Here is a 17,733-nt window from a genome sequence, read left to right as displayed (position 1 = left end):
TGAGGAGAAAAGCCCTAGTTGCCGCTTGATGAATGAATCAAATCACCAGAGTCAGACAAACTTTGCTGTTATTCAGCTGTGGATGACTAAGTGATCCCATGGGATTTTCTTGTCCTTCACCATTTTACAGATGAGGAACTGAGGGAAACAAGGGTTAAGTGCCTCGGGTCTCAGGCTAATGGTCTGAGGTAGCATTTGAGCTCAGATAACCCTGATTCCAGACCCCATGCTCTATCCTCTGTACCACCTCTACCTGCAGACAAACTAAATCTCAGGAAACTGAAAGAGCAAATATGATTACATCTTTATCATTTTCACCTAGCTGTAGCCTACCTTTGACTAAATCCCCACCCCCCCACCCCAGGCCCACCAGACCCACCAGACCTTGCTCTCCATCCTCCTTGCTCCAAGGTGGGATTGTATCATTGGCATCGATATATCACTGGCATAGAGAACTCCTGAATGAGTAAATCCTCTATCAAAGCAAATCACTGCCTTTTTTCTTCTGTCTTTGATAACTGCCCAATATCATACAGCCAATTGTTGCAGGTAGGCAGTTCTCAAACCCGGGTTTTCAGAGCCCCTAGGTGCTTGACTCTCTATTTACTATGCTGAATTTCTCAGGTTTTAAGAACTATAAATAAATTCACTTAGGAACAGTCAGTCACATATGTGACCACTGACTGTTCTACCCTTTTCTTCCTCATCTTCTAGACTTCCCACATCTCCTATCTCTTGCCACCAAATCTCTTAACTGTGTTGTCTACTTGATGAGAATGTATAGTTTATCTTGATCTGTATCCCTAGTCTTGAGTACAGAGTTTGGGATATAATGAACACCTAATTTTTTTATTCATTTATTCACTGTTAAGACACATTATTACTATTTAATATATAGTATTAGAAATGCTAGCTGTAGCAATAAGAGAAGAAAAAGAAGTTGAAGGAACCAGAATTGGCAAGGAGGAAGCAAAACTTTCACTCTTTGCAGATGATATGATTTTATAGAGAACCCAAGAAAAGAGTCTAAAAAACTACTTCAAACAACAAATTCAGACAGTTTTGTAACTTAAAATATATTTGTGTATATGGATGAAAATAAATTAAAAAGACACGAATTCAGCAATGTAGCAGCAGGATAGAAAATAAATCCACATCCACATCAGCATATCTATATATGAACAATGAAGCCCAAAAGCAAGAGATAGAAAGAGAAATTCCATTTAAAAAAAACTCTAGACAACAATATATACTTGGGAATCTACCTCCCAAGACAAATCCAGAAACTGTATGAACACAATTATAAAGCACGTGTTACCCAAATAAAGTCAGACATAATAATTGGAAAAATGTCAAATGCTTATGGTTAGGTCAAGCTAATATAATAAAAATGACAATTCTGCCCAAATTAAATTACTTATTCAGGGCCATACAAATAAAGTACCAAATAACTACTTTACTGAGCTAGGAAAAAAAAATCTGAAGCAACAAAAGGTCAAGAATAGCAAGAGAACTGATGAAAAAAATGTAAAAGAAGGTGGCCTAGCTCTACCAGGTCTAAAACTATACTATAAAGCAGCAGTCATCAAAATTGCCTGGTACTGGTTAACAACTAGAGTAATGGATCAGTGGATTAGGAGAGATTCAAAAGAAGTCACAGTAAATGACTACAGCCATGCACTATGTGACAAACCCAAAGACATCAGCCTCTGGGATGAGAACTCACTACTTGACAAAAATTGTTGGTAAAACTGGAAAATAGTGTAGCAAAAACTAGCCATAAATCCACATCTCATACCCTATACTAAAATAAGGTCAAAAAACAGGTACAGGATTTAGACATAAAGAACAATTCCATAGATAAATTAATAGATCAAGAAATAATCTATCAGATCTATAGAAAGGGGAGAAATTTATAACCAAACAAGAATTAGAACAAAATGAATGATTTTGACTATATTAAATTAAAAAGTTTTGCACTAATAAAATCAATGCTTCCAAAATTAGAAGGAAAACCAAAAGCTGGGAAAACAATCTTTACAACTAGGAGTTCTGATAAAGGTCTCATTTCTAAAATATATAGAGAATAGCATCAAATTTCTAAGGTCACAAATCATTCCCCAATTGATAAATGATCAGAGGATATGAACAGCTTTCAAATGAAGAAATTAAAACTATATATAATGATATGAAAAAGATTATTACAGAAATGCAAATTAAACCAATGATGAGGTATCGTTTCACACCTATCAGATTGGCCAAGATGAGAAACTGGTGAGGATATGGGAAGATTAGGACATTGATGCATTGCTGGTGAAGTTGTGAATGGATCCAACCTTTCTGGAGAGCAATATGGAACTATGTCTGTCCAAAGAGCAATACAACTAACTGTTCATACCTTTTGACCCAGCAATTTCAATTCTAGGATTATATCCAGAAGAAATTGTAAAAACTGGGAAAAGTCCTACACATTCCAAAATATTCATAGAAGCAATCTTTGTTGTGGCAAAGAATCAGAAATTGAGGGGATACCCATCAACTGGGGAATGGTTAAACAAATTATGATACATGAGTGCTACAGAATACTATTGTTCTATAAGAAACCATAAATGGTCAGACTCTAGAGAAGTATGGAATGACTTAAAGGAGCTGATGCTGAATGAATGAATGGAGTAGAACCAACAATAACAATATTGTGAGATGAACAACCTTGATGGAAACAGTTCCTCTCTTGGCTGAGCTAGGTGGCACAGTGAATAGAGCACCAGCCCTGAAGTCAGGAAGACCTGAGTTCAAATCCAACCTCAGACACTTAATAATTACCTAGCTGTATGAGCTTGGGCAAGTCACTTTACACTGGCTGTGGACTATAATATCCACATCCAGAGGAAGAAAAACAAAACAAAACAAAACACACACACACACACAAAACAACCCTTCAGAATCTGATGAACACTTTATAAAAATTAACTCTTATGTATCTATTTCCCTTAATCCTAATTCCTCATACTCAAAGTTATTAATCTGTAACACATGTTTATCAAAATATGCATGTACAATGCTAACCTGACTGTTCACCACTGAGGGGAAGGGGGTGGCAAGGGAGGTTGGAAGGAAATTTTGTAACTTAAAAATATGTATGTACATATGGATGAAAATAAATTAATTTTTAAAAAATACACAATAAGTGAGTTTTGAAAGATCTAGGAGGAGGATAAATACTGTCCCCAATTTTTCTTTTTTTAATGAGACTCAGGGATCGGACTCATGAAAAATTCCAAAATAATTAAAGGAAAGTCAATCTGACTTAAGTGAATGAAGAGTTAGCCTAAAAGCTAGGAAGATCTGAGCTCACTTCTTATAGCTGGGCAATTCTCTGATGAGTTGGAGAAAGGTGTCAATGTTCATTGGTAAAAGGAGTTTCCTCCTGAAGAGTTCCCCTGCCAGTGAGATCACAGGTCCAACCTCTATCCTCTATTAAGAAACTGAACATCTAAAAATGGGAACTGTGATCAGTAGATGAAGGAACGATAAGTTGTAGAGTTTAGCAAAGCATTTGCTCAATTCTTTCTTGCATCCTATTTTTTTTTTTTTTTTAGATTTTTCAAGGCAGTGGGGTTAAATGGCTTGCCCCAGGCCACACAGCTAGGTGATTATTAAGCGTCTGAGGCCAGATTTAAACTCAGGTACTCCTGACTCCAAGACTGGTGCTCTATCCACTGTGCCACCTAGCTACCCCATCTTGCATCCTATTCTTGTGGAAAAGATGGAGAGATGTAGTCTACATGATGACACAAATGAATTCAGAACTAGTGAAAAAGTCAGAACTGAAGAATAATCATTGATGTTTCTTGAAAGAAGGTCTCTTTCTATTAAGGCCCAGTGAACCCTGGGTGCTCCATACTGATCAATGCTCTAAATTAAGACAGAAATGGTATATTTATGAAATTGGCAAGACAGATAGATATTCAAACAGGGTAGATGTCAAAGGCATGGTCTTAAGAAAGATCTTGGGCTAGAATGTGGGTCAATCCTCAAAATGAAATTTAACAGTAATACAAAGTGGCATCCAGGAAGTTAAAGGACTAACTCAATGAGGAAAGGGATTTTTTTCTTCAAAGCTAATACTAAATAAAGAAATTCAGAAAAAGGGAAGCCGGGGGTGGCTAGGTGGTACAGTGGATAGAGCACTGGCCCTGGAGTCAGGAGTACCTGAGTTCAAATGCAGTCTCAGACACTTAATAATCACCTAGCTGTGTGGCCTTGGGCAAGCCACTTAACCCTATTGCCTTGGAAAAGAAAAGAAAAGAAAAGAAAAGAAAAGAAAAGAAAAGAAAAGAAAAGAAAAGAAAAGAAAAGAAAAGACAAGACAAGACAAGACAAGACAAGACAAGACAAGACAAGACAAGACAAGACAAGACAAGAAAAGAGGAAAAGGAAAAGGAAAAAGAGAAAAAGGGAAGCCAGATGTGGCATATAGAAAGACAAACTAATTAGTCACAGTTTGCTTCCTCAATTGTAAAATAAAGAGATTGGACTAGATGGTATTTTGAGGGCCCTTCTAGCTTATGATTGCATGTTGTGAAGGTATGGTGAATGACTTAGCAACTAATTAGATAGGGTTCATGGACTGGATAAGGGAAAAGATTAGAGATTTACTCTGAAATCAGGAAACAGGGTGCCTGGAAGATGGTAGCACTCTCAATAGAAATAAGGATGTTTGGAGTAGAGGTGGGTTTAGGGGCCAGCAGATAAGCCCTGGAGAGAGCCTAGAATTGACAACATACATATATATAATAGAGAAAGGAAAGGTCAGACAGGTGAGAGGAGAATCAGAGAAGAGGGTTGCTTAAGGCCAGAGGTGGTGGTATGGTGGGTGAGCAAGAGTAATAAGCTGCCCTGAGACCAAACAGAATGAGATAAGATTGGGTTTAGCAGCTAAAAGATAGCTATTATCATAGAATGAAGTTTCAGCAAAGCTGTGTAGTTGGATGAAGCTGGATGAAACAATGAAAAAGGGGGAAAATGGGTAGGTGGTGAAAAAACCAGAAAATGAAGCACTCTAGAGATTAGTTGTGAGAGGGGACAGAGATGAGAGCAACAGGGGACAAAGAGAAGTTATTAAAGACGGGAGACTTGTTCATATGTCATGGAAGAATAGAGGCAAGAAGGGCAGGTGGCTAACCTCTGGAGGAGGAGCCCCAGGGGGTGGGATGCAGGGAACAAAGAAAGACACTGCTCTTGACCAGGGCCCATGGCCTCCAGTTCAGAGTCTGGATAAAAGTAGCATTTCTCTTTTGTTTTGATTCTCTTGCTTTGATTCTGACTAAATGGAAATATGTTTAACATAATTGTGATTGTATAACCTATATCAGATCACTTGCTGTCTTTGGGAAGGGGGAGAACAAGCAGGGTGTTTTATATGAATTGATATACAATGAAATGAACAGTAACAGGAAAATGTTGTACAGAGTAAAAGCAAAATTATTTGATGAAGATCTATAAATGTGATTTGGCTATTCTTAGCAATACAATCATCCAAGACAATCCTAATGACAAAAGTATATTATGTGTCTCCACTGAAAAAAACTGGTATTATTTGAATATAGACTTAAGTATGTTATTTTTTTCTATTTTTCTTTTATTGGACAACATGACTTAATATGGAAGTTTTACATTCAACACTTTAAATGAAAATTTTAAAAATTAAAAAAAAGAAAAGACAATCTATGTGGTACCAAAAAAATCATTGGGAAGGGGGGGGGATTGAAAAAAAAAATCAGGAGAATTCAGCAGACACAGTTGGTCAAACATTTTGCTCAAGATAAGGAGATACTTGCTAGAAAGTAGTCATTAATAGTTCAATGTCCATTTAAAACTTGAAAAGTCTCTACAGAAGTGCTCCAGGGAGCTAGTCCTCAGTCCTGGGCTTAATGTATAACATTTTCATCAAGATTCCAGATGATGATGGACAGCATACTTATCAGATTACAGATGACAAAGCTAGGAAGGGATATCCCCTTGGGATGACAAAGTCAGGATCAAAAAAGATCAAAAGGTTAGAATGGAGTATTAAATCAACTGTAATATGATAAAATTTAATACAGCCTTATAACTTCCTTATATGTTGATTCAAAAATGTTGACTTAAAGAAAAAAATACAAAGAACTATATCTGAAAAAGTCTGAGGCTATGCCAGCCTGTGAGCTCAATAAATATTAACATCAATCATAACAACAATAATGTCAAAATGATGTAAAATAACAATAGTAGTTAACATTTATATGGTACCCTCAAGGTTTACCAAGGTACTTTATAAATGCCATCTTACTTAATTTTTACAACAATCCTGTTACTTTACACTTTGGTCACTAACAGTATCTTCATTTGATAGATGAAGAAACTAAGGCAGGTAGAAGTTAAGGGACTTGCCAACACTTGTCAGGTTTTCTTGACTCTAAATAAAACACCTTTGGAGACCTGAATCAATGGTTACATAGCAGCTATCACACAGTCAAAAAATGATAAAAGAGATTTTAGGTTCTATTAAGCTAAATTATCACCTCCAAAACCAGGGAGGTAATGGTCCAACTTGTCCTATCCTAATCAGACCACATTTCATGAAAGCTAATGATGAGGTAGAAGGAGCTCAGAGAAGGGCAATCACATTGATGAAGGGTCTCAAGATCATGCCATATGAGAATAGGTTAAGAAACTGAATTTTTTCCCCCTGAAGATCTGACTAAGGGGCTGTGAGAAGGGAGGGAAATCACAGAATCTCCAAGTTAAAAGGACCTATACCAACTTATAGCTGAATCAGAATCTTCTCTACAACATACTCTATCCTACATAAAGCCTCCGACCTTTGCTTAAAGGTCGTGACAGTTGTCTTCAAAAAAATGTGAAAGGCTGACATATGGAAAAGGAATTAGGCTTGTGCTACTTGGTCCCAGAGGGTTCAATTTAAGAAAAATTTTCTAATAACTAGTTATCCAGAAACACAAGGCAAGGCTGGTTGGCCATCAGTCATTAATTTGATTCATTTGTTCAATTGTTCAGTTGTCAGTTAAGACTAGGCAGCCTTAAGGGTCCCCATCCATCACCAAGATTATGGATACTGATTATACTGTACAGATGAAAGGAAAAATTGGAAACCAAAGGCCCACAAATAAAGGGAATTAGAACTGGAGTTCATTCTCAGGACAAAGAGCTGGTTTAAGAAAAGGCAGAGGACAAGAGATTATGATCTGGAAGGGACTTTCAGAGTTTAAATTAAAGGGACATAACTACTCAGTCATGTGGGAAGGACCAATGTTATGAACACATTTTTCAGGGGCTGAGACGGAAGAGATAAAGTGAGGTCATGAGAGTTGTTTCTAATGAACTGGAAAGGCCATGGTTTTCACCAGCATGAAAAATGACAAATCCCAATTCAATCCAAGATAAATTGAGCATGAACTGGATGCTAGGGATAAAAACATCAAAATGGAAATCCTCCTTGCCTTCAGTGAGTTTATATTATACTAGGAGAAGCAACCCATACACAGATAAAAGTTCTAACTGGGATAAAGAGAGAGAAATCAGAAAAGGCCTCCAATTAAAAAGCTTTCATTAAATACTTTGTTACACTACTTTCAATGATAATGGAGGAACACAGCACTTGAGCGAAGTGTTGAATGAAGCTAAGGATTCAAGATGCTAAGGTGAGAGGAAGTACTTGAAGGACAGGCCTTGCAAAGCAGAGAAGTTTGCATTTACTCTTTGGGGCATCAAAAGCCACTGAAATGACTTGAGAAGGAGAGTGATATGATTAGACATGAAGCAGGGAATCAGAATGGAGAAGACAACCAGTCAGGTATTTAACTCCTTGAAAAAAAGGATACCTTGAGAACAAGATCAATCAATCAATAAGAATTTATTTCTCTCTCTCTACATTTGAATATTATTTTATTTTTTTCAATTACATGCAAAGATAGTTTTCAACATTCACCTTTTTGTAAGCTTTTGAGTCCCATATTTTTCTACCTCACTCTCTTCCCATGACAGTAATCTGATATAGCATGTACAATCATGTTTAATGTATTTCCATGTTAGTCATTCAACAAGAATTTATGAAGGATCTGTTCAGTTTTTTTTTGTAGTCTTGTCCAGCTCTTTAGGAGAGAGATACTAGAATGGTTCTCCAGTTCCTTTTACAGAGGAGAAAACTGAAGTAAATAACATGATAGTGACTTGTCCAGGGTCACACAGACAGTGACTGAGGCCAGATGTGAAAATTCAGAAAACTCCATACCTGGAGATCCATCCACTGGGCTACCTAGCTGATCCTGTGCTAGAAATCTAAAAATTAAATAGTTCTTGCCCTCAGGGAGTTTGAATTTTATTGTGGGAAAACAACATGTACACAAATAAATAGATCAAAATTAAATACCAGTTAAATGGGGGTAAGGGGGAGAGGAGAATTATTAGCAGCTGGGGAAATCAGGAAAAGCTGGATGAAAGAGTCATGTAGAGAAGCAATGTGGCTTTGGATCATTGACGTGGATGGAGGGAAAGGAGACTATGGAAGGCTAACGGAGACAGGCACTGAACTGGCAACAGAGAACAAGACATGGGAAGACTTCTTGGCTTGGTCTATGGGGATGAGGTTAAAAAGGGGAGAATGGCTAGGGATAAGACAACCCCCCAGGGAAAGCTCGTTTTCTAAGAAAGCAAAATATAAAGGAAAGAAGATGAAGAAGCTCAGAATAAGGGAATGTTTAGGAAAGCCAGTTCAGTGAAGCCCTGGATAGACATGGCCCCAAGTCTGGAATCAGAAGACCCAAGGTTAAATCTGTGATTCTGAGCACACCATTTCACCCGTTTGCCCCATTTCCTCATCTGTAAAGTGGGGATAATCATAGTATTTATCTACTGGGTTGCTGTGAAGGTCAAATGAGATCATACTTGTGAAGAGTTCTACAAACTATAAAGTGCTAGCTAGCTAGTAATAAGAAAGAGGACAGGAATGTAAGGTAAAGACTGGGAGGGGAGTTGAATAAAGCTAGGCAAAGCTCAGAATAGGAGGGCTATCAAAAAAAAGAAAGAAGTTGGTGGGGTTTTTTGATTTTATTCTCAGGTGATAAGTGACTCTGAATCAAAAGGATTAGGGAAACAAGAAATGCAAGTCTGTTAGCTAGCATTAGGATCAACCAGGTGCTGGCTGCACCCCTTGCTGGGCTCATGCTTTTTAAATGGCTACTAAGACAGGGATTGATCGGTATTAGTAGCACCTCTGCCCTAGCTCCTAAAGTAGGCATCTGCAGGCAGATACACACATAATCTCACAGAACTGCAAACAACCCTAGTATCCAAAAGGCACTAGAATCACACATATAAATCTAGATGGCCTGAGATTCCTTCTAACTCTAGATCTATACATGATCCCAAGACACATTTGCTGACGCTGTTGCCCTCCATAATACTGTTATTTAATTTTAGCCTTATTTCTTCTGCAGCTATACTAAGCTAACAGATGGGAATCAATACGCATCCATTATGTGCAAAGGGAGAAGCAGCTAAATGTGCAGGGAAAACTAGGATCCAGGAAGAAGTCCAGATGCGGAACCTTTTGATCTAGGGTGGGGGAGGGGAGTCAAGCCCCACCTCTAACACATACTACCTGTGTACCCACTCTCGGAAAATCCTTCCAAGTTTCACACTGACAAATGAACTGACCATCTGCATCATTAGAAAGCATTTTACATCTTGGGAGCTCCCTCTTTCCATTTTCTTCTCATTCTAACCCTAGAACAATATCTCTGTGAAGTAGGGAGGACCTGAGATCCATCTTCTTGGTTTTAATTGTCTGTTCTCCAATGAACAAAAAAAAATAGATTTTTCTCTTCTCTTTTGTTATTCTATCTTATAGATAGGGCGGGACCATAGCAACAGAAAAGCTAAATGACTGGCCTGGGACTTATCTCAGGCAGGCATACTGTCATCTATAGCCCTCGGGAGCAATGGACAAACTCAACAGGATGACACTGTTGCCAAACAAAGGACCAAGAACCTGTGTCATCCTCCAAAGAGCCAAGGGGAGTCAGCAAAGCTGGCCAATCCTGTAACCCAAGATCCACCTTTGGCTGAACTTAATGGGCAACTTTTCCCTGCTTCCTGAGGGTTTCCTTACTTCTATGAGGCCAAGAGTCGCTACTCCTATGATTCATAATAATGAAGATAGTGATGATGATGATGATGATGATAATAATAATCATAATGCCTGGTCCTTACTCTTCCCTCACAAGGAAGCAGAGAAAATTAATGGGCCAACTGAGAGAAAGGGCTTTGAACTTTCCAAAAGAATGATAGCATGAGGTAAATAAATACAGGGTAAGATACAATTATTTACTTCCAAGGGAAGAGGGTAAAAGCAGGAATGACCTTCTGTAGTGACAAAGGGCTGTGATTGGTAGAAGCAGCCTTAGGCTGAAAGTCAGGATGCCTACCCAGTTAATCTCAGGAAAATTATTTTTTGAGGCCACACCATCAAAATAAGAGAAGATTAATCTCTGGTCTTCTCTTCTTCACAAGGGAAGGGACACCTAAGAGATCTGGAAGTACTTTACTTTTCATTTTTTCCAGCTCAACAAAAACAAGGTGTCTCTAACCTTCCAATTTTTATCTAAATATTTTATTTTCACAGTTTATACAAATGGGTACGCTGGATAGGCAGACCATGATGTCAGAAAGGAACATGGAGCTATGGAAAAAGCTCCAGTTTTGCAATCACAAGCCTTGGGTTCAGATTCTGCCTCTAATATAGACTAGCTGAGGAACAAAGGGCGAGTTCTGTTCATCTCTTGGGGCTTCACATTAGTAAAATGAGGGAATCGTCCATCTGGCTTCTAAGGTCCCTTCTTGATCCAGGATCCTACAATCTGGAATTCCCATCTAACCCCTGACCCCATACTATGAATGAGACCAGGGTTAAATCCCAAACTCAAAATGTCCCCAGGTAGTTCTGTAACTTAAAAAAGACATCAGAGAAGGAAGCTCCACACACTTCTTCCACACCCTTGAAGCCATGTCCCTAAAAAAAGGGGGTCTGAAACCAGTGTCAGTTCAATAAATTCATTGGCCAGGATGGACTTTTGTTTCAAAATTAAAAACATTTGAACTATTTCTTCTCAAGAAAAACAAATTTCTGTCCCAAGCAGGGGACAGCAAACCAATCCCAGAATGGGAAAAGCAACATAAAATCCTCTCTGCTCGGTATCCCCCAGCAACAAGGAAGGAATGCTTGTGGAGTCAAACAGAAGCCAACTAGAGGGCTGGGGAGGAGCTCAGGCTCCTGCCCTCACCTTCTAGAATCACTAGCCTCCAAGGCAGTCTTTCCATCCCCTTCAAAAAATACAGTACAGACTGTCGCTAAAGGGTATTCTCCAGAGTATATGCATCCAAATTCATCTTAGTTCCACACTCAACTTTTCCCAACAAGTTTTAAAGCCCAGCTAACAAGATGGTGGAGATCACTCCCACAGGAGCAACTCCCAGGTGATAAGTAAGCCTGGGGTCAAGTCTCAGCCCTGTCATCACCCTGCTCTGTGACCTAGGGCAATGCCTCACCCCCTGACCCTCTTTCTTCACCTACAAAATGAAGCTGTTAGACCAGAATCTCTGAGTCCCTTCCATTTACAATCTATGATTTTCTGCTCCTGAGATTATTTCTATTAGGAGACTTCGGGCCAGCTCAATAATTTATGTTTCTCTGTGTTACAGCAATACTCTGTTGTGTCTGGGGGGCTGGTATCTGGTAGATCAGAGAGTCACAGGCTCAGAGAGCTGACCGGGGTTGTGAATACTCTGTCCATGCCTACAAAGAACATGTGTGTTAGGGACCCAGGATCATGGGAGCTCAAGCTCCCAAGCCATTAAAGGCCTCATTTTACAGATAAGGAAGTTGGAGTTCAGAAAAGCAAAGTGCTTGGTGAAGGTCTCACACAGCTAGTAAGCATATAAAAAGACAGGGCCCGAATCCCAGTCATCTTGACTCTATCCATTCCACTATGCTGCCTTCTCACTTTGCACACAGGAAGCACTTAATAAGCACTGAAATGAACTCCCTAATCTTCAGTGGACCCTCCATAATCACCCAGACCCATAGTATCTCACCTTTCAACTCCTGGATCCCCATCCCCAATCCAATTTAGCTACTCACCGACAATTTCCCTCTATTGAGGATGTTAGTCAGATACTTTTTGGCTTCAAATATTTTGAGTTGGTTCTTCTCCACCAAAGGAATGGACGCTTTCACGGCAGTAATATTCTCCTTCAAACATTGCTCCAGCATGGCTTCTGCAAGGAGGAGCTTCCCAAAGTCATCTGAAATACATGCCAGGAGTAAGAGTGGCGATCACAGAAAAGAAGGCCAGCAGAACCTGGGGGAGGCCAGCATACACTGGTCAGAATCTGATTCTATCTCTTAGCACTTATGTTACTGACATGGATAAAAACTATGATTCTCTTAGGCTAAGAACTCAATGAGAGCCAGAGTCCCTGGATTAGTCACATAGCTTGCATAGAGCCCAAAATGATGGACTTTTGGCAGAGGGATGGAAGGGGGAAAAAACCTAGACTGGTAATTTAATTTGCTTTGGATGCTTCTCAGTATGGAAACTCTCCCCTACTGAGGTCCAGCAGCAACTTCTGTCTAGTCTTAGAAAGTTGCCTAAGAGCACTGAAGGAGCTGAATGACCTGTTCACGAATGCCCAGCCTGAATGACCTGTCACAGAACTAGTATGAATCACAGGCAGAACTTGAACTGACCTTTCAAAGGTCAGATCTCTACCCACACTACCTCAAATGCTGCACAAATTAAGACAATTCACCAATTAGGAAAAAAAGTTATAACCTTGCAGTGACCACAATGCTAATTTCTGTAATCTAAATTAGATTTTCCACTCAAGGACAGGAAATCATCCTTTCTTAGAAAAGCAAAGGCAAGATTTTCAAACGGTACCAATCTCAGGCATTTTGCCATGGTCACTTTTAAAGTAACCCCTTGGAATTTTTTTTTATGCCAAAGATCAATTTGGTGTTCTCCAAATTAAATTCACAAAATTCAAGGTAAGCTGTTGTGAGCACCCCTATTCAGCATTTAAGGAACAAGAGGCCACTCTGCACTCTCCCAAAGAAAATGTTAGTTCACATTTATAAAGCACTGAAATATAACAAACACTTCATATTACTATCTCAAAGAACACAACAACCTCATGAATTAGGTAGGTCAGATATTATCCTGAAAGAAGAAAAGGATGCTCCAAAGAAATTAAATAAATCACTTGCCCATAAAGCCTCATGTCAAGTAAATGACAGAGATGGGAACTGAACCAGTATTCTAAACCCCTACTCGAATATTTTGTTTTTAAAGTCTAAATTTCACTTGTAAACATATGTAAACACACACACACACACACACACACATTCTTTTTCTTTCTCTGTTAAGGATAGCAGTGTATCTGCAAAAGGCATTATTGATATTTTAAAGTTACCAGATATCTAAACATAGACTAGCCTGCCTCGGGAGGTTATGAGCTCCTCCTCACTAGATCTTTAAGCAAAAGTTAGAAGACTGCCAGATGTAGTTTCAGAGGGATTCCATGATCAGGACTGTGACAGATTAGGATGTCTTTGGAGGCTTCTTCAAGGTTCTGTGACATGGGGCCGGAGTTTTACTCAGTAAAATGTGCTCATTTAAAAAGAAAAAACACATATTCTCAACTGACACAGGCAAAGTCTGTCTTCAGGAATCTTAATACTTTGTGAAATTGTTCTTAGTCTTTCCAGATTGGCATTTTTAATTCCTTCATAAGCCAGGTCCAACTTTTGTTCTACCTCCATGGCAATCGGTCCATAAAAACAGTTCCCTTCTCAATCAGCTGGTACTCTCTCCTTGGGGATGAGAATACTTGCTGGCTGTTTTAACCAACATCCCCAAAGTTGGAACCCAGCTTTCTCACATGATGCAAAAGTCTATCTTCTGACATTAATTTTCTTCTGACTGTCAGAGAGGATGAGCCAGGCAAATTCTACTTTCAATATAGAATTTTTTATTACTATTTTGGCCAAAATCAATTTGGGGAACAAATGACTCTTTCATTCAACAAATATTTATAGAATGCCTCAAGTTTTGTTAAGGGTGTCACGTGGTAGCTCCTTACATTCATTTCCTGCAGAGAGAAGGGAGATACTCTACCAAGGAAGGACCGCATAACTATATTTCTGAGCTGCTGGGCTTGCCCATCTCAAACCCAAAGCAGAGATTTAAAATTGGAAAAGACCTTAGGAATTACCTAATGTCTTCCAACTCCCTTTTTTGCAGAAAGGTCAAATGATTTTATTAAAGTCAAACAGGAGGGGGTTGAACCTTCTAATTCCAAGGCCAACCTTAGTGACCAATCTTATTTTTATGAGATAAGGAAATTGGAGGACATAGATGAAATGATTTTTTTTAAACATAAGTAGTAAATAACAGATTTTGGATTCAAATCCACAACTAATGAGTAAATCTAGTATTTTATCTTATACCACCTAAGTCTGGATCAATTCTTTCATCCTCTTTCTCCACCAAGAATCCAAGGACTTAAGGGAGCCCTCTGCACCAAGATACTGGAATTTAGTGTCCAAGTCTTCTAAGCTGAGCTTCTTTTCTCCTAGCTTCTAAGAAAATGATCCTTATTTAAGAAATTTGACTAGGGGTGGCTAGGTGGCTCTGTGGATAGAGCACTGACCCTGGAGTCAGGAGGACCTGAGTTCAAATCCGACCTCAGACACTTAATAATTACCTAGCTGTGTGGCCTTGGGCAAGCCACTTAAACCCCACTGCCTCGTAAAGACTAAAAAAAGAAAAAGAAAAAAAAGACACTTGACTAGGAACACCATCTATCACTAATCAGTTTCTAGGACACCATAAGCCCTGAAATGCTGGAAAATAAATATCTTTTCTCCAAAAGAGAGGAGTTTTTTCAAAAGCAGTAGCAGTGAGCTTCACTAATGAGAGGCAAAGGGTAATACAAAAATGTCTAGCACAAATCCACAGAGATCACAGGCCAAGCAGGTGCTCGAGAACTGCCACAAAGGGCTCAAATGGGGAGAAAAACAGAAACCTGCCCTGAGGTCTGGGAAAACCCCAAAACATATTTCTGTCCCAACTGGTAGCCTGAAAAAAATTGTCAGCAGCTTTTGGGGGTCATCCTAGTAAAAAACAGAAAGCGGTATTGGTATAGCCCAGGAACACACTGAACTCTGCCACTTGGCGTGACCCGTTAGGAAAGTCAGCTTTCTTATTTATATGGAAAATGGGAGAATCATCACGGATCCAGAGTCCATGTGAGAAGCCTCCTGGGCACCCCATTTTGTAGATAAGGAAACAAGAGTCGGGGAAGTGGCAGGCCAGGCTGGGGCCACGGTGACGGGAGGGGGAATCTGGACCCGAGTCTTGCTCACACCTAGTCGCAGGATTCTGGTGCTTTTCCCTCACGGCTCTAAGTTTCTGACCCCGTGTAATCCCAAAGGGCTGTTTTATGTGTATACTTGGGAGACGGGTGTGCTTTCTAGGGACGTGCGTGGCCTCAATCTGGAACTATCTTCTAGGTCCAAATAGAGGTTCCCGCCCCTGAAAAAGGTACAAAAGCCTACAAATCCCAGCGATGATGGGCCCAAACTCCCAAAGTGATGCAAGTCGGTCGCTGGGCTGTGGCCCGGGGCCAGGGCGTCTTCCCGCGGGCTCCGCGCCCCTCGGGCCAGGCCCCGGGGGTCCCTTCGGCTGAGCCCGGGTCGGGGCGCTCCCGGGGCGTCGGTTCCCCCTCCGGCCGCACCCTCTCCGCCCTCCTCCTCGGCCGCCGGGGGGAGCCCCGAGCGCATCCCCCGGCCCGCCCGGGCCGGGCCCCGACTCACCCCAGTCCTCCTGGCCTGCGCAGTCCAGGCCGCCCTGCAGCTGGGCCGCCAGGACGCGCACCCGGTCCCAGCGGCCCTCGGCGCGGCAGCGCTCCAGCTCGCTCTCCAGCTTCAGGTGGGCGCCGTGCGCGCCCTTCGCAGCCATCTTCGCGCGGACGAGGGTGTCATCGGAGGAGCGGCAGGAAAGCGAAGCCCCGGACGGGGGCGGCGGCCGGGCTGCGGCCCAGAAGCCGAAGGCTGAGACGAGGGCGGCGGTCGGGCCGGCGGGGGCGGCGGCGGCGGGGGCGGCGGCGGGGCCCGGGGCGCAGGGCGCGGCGGCAGGGGGCCCCCCGTGACCGCCGCCACCACCGCCGCCGCGGCCGCCCTCAGGGCCGAGGTCCGGGCCGGGCTGGGGCTGGGGCTGGGGCTCCGCGAGCTCGGGGAGGCCGGCGGGAGCCTCCTCCTCCCCCGCAGCAGCGCGTCCCGCTGCTGCCTCCTCCTCTGGCGCTGCAGGAGCCGCCACAGGCTCGGCCTCGGCCCGCTGCTCTTCCAGCCCCGGCGCCGCCCCCGGGCTCGGCTCCGCCCCGGCGGGGCCGGGCTCCGGCCATGGCGGCGGGAGCGCGTCGGCCTCCAGCGGAGGCGCAGGGGCCAGCTGCGCCTCGTGCGCTCCCGGCTCCTCCGTGCCGGGCTCCAGGGCGCCGCCGATGCCCGCGCGGCCGCGCTCGCCTTAATGTCTGCGGGCCGCCCAGCGCCTCGAGGTGGCCCCGTCCCGTCCCATCTGGGTGCTGGGGGCCCCGCGCCCCCCCGCGCCGCTTTGTGTGGTGGCCCCCGCGCGCACGTCACAAATCCGGGGAGAGGCCCCCCCGGCGCGCCCTCGGCCCCGGCCCGGGGCCAGTCCCGCGTGCCCGAGGGCGCCCCGGCCCCTCCGCACGCGAGGGTCTCACACACACACACAGGTCTGTAAACACCCAGATACACGCGCGCAATGTCACACACACACGTCTGTAAACACCCAGTCACACACACGCAATGTCACACATACGTCTGTAAACACCCAGTCTCACACACACACACGCAATGTCACACACAAGTCTGTAAACACCCAGATACACGCGCGCAATGTCACACACACGTCTGTAAACACCCAGATACACACACGCAATGTCACACACACATCTGTAAACACCCAGATACACGCGCGCAATGTCACACACACGTCTGTAAACACCCAGATACACACGCGCAATGTCACACACACGTCTGTAAACACCCAGTCACACACACACACAATGTCACACACACGTCTGTAAACATCCAGATACACACGCGCAATGTCACACACACGTCTGTAAACATCCAGATACACACGCGCAATGTCACACACGTCTGTAAACACCCAGATACACACGCGCAATGTCACACACACATCTGTAAACACCCAGATACACACGTGCAATGCCACACACGTCTGTAAATACCCAGATACACACGTGCAATGTCACACACACGTCTGTAAACACCCAGATACACACGCGCAATGTCACACACACACACACACACACAGGTCTGTAAACACCCACTGTAAACACCCAGTCTCACACACACAATGTCACACACACGTCTGTAAACACCCAGATACACACGTGCAATGTCACACACACGTCGGTAAACACCCAGTCACACACACGCAATGTCACACATACGTCTGTAAACACCCAGATACACACGCGCAATGTCACACACACGTCTGTAAACACCCAGTCACACACACACACACAATGTCACACACGTCTGTAAACATCCAGATACACACGCGC

At 42.6% G+C, this 17,733-nt stretch overlaps 1 protein-coding gene across 4 annotated transcripts in view; it reads right to left on the bottom strand.

The window, feature by feature from the left end:
* TTC7A (tetratricopeptide repeat domain 7A) overlaps positions 1 to 16,188 on the bottom strand; it is a 182,143-nt gene extending 165,955 nt beyond the window's left edge. For 2 of the 4 annotated variants that reach the window (XR_012472232.1, XM_074205331.1), the window contains exons 1-2: positions 15,938 to 16,186; positions 12,200 to 12,363 (exon numbers count right to left, since the gene is read on the bottom strand). Coding sequence is in view for 3 of the 4 variants with exons in the window: in XM_074205331.1 (XP_074061432.1) it covers positions 12,200 to 12,363; positions 15,938 to 16,082 (309 nt within the window). In the remaining variant the exon portion in view is untranslated. Of the gene's footprint in view, positions 1 to 12,199; positions 12,364 to 15,937 lie in introns of all 4 variants that reach the window. The other 2 variants (XM_074205337.1, XM_074205346.1) reach the window with 2 other exon arrangements.
* Between the last annotated feature and the right edge of the window lie 1,545 nt (positions 16,189 to 17,733).

The sequence above is a fragment of the Macrotis lagotis genome, chromosome 1, assembly GCF_037893015.1.
Source record: "Macrotis lagotis isolate mMagLag1 chromosome 1, bilby.v1.9.chrom.fasta, whole genome shotgun sequence".
NCBI classification, from domain to species: domain Eukaryota; kingdom Metazoa; phylum Chordata; class Mammalia; order Peramelemorphia; family Peramelidae; genus Macrotis; species Macrotis lagotis.
Note: the sequence above shows the minus strand (reverse complement) of the source record. Positions and strands in the feature narration are given on the sequence as shown.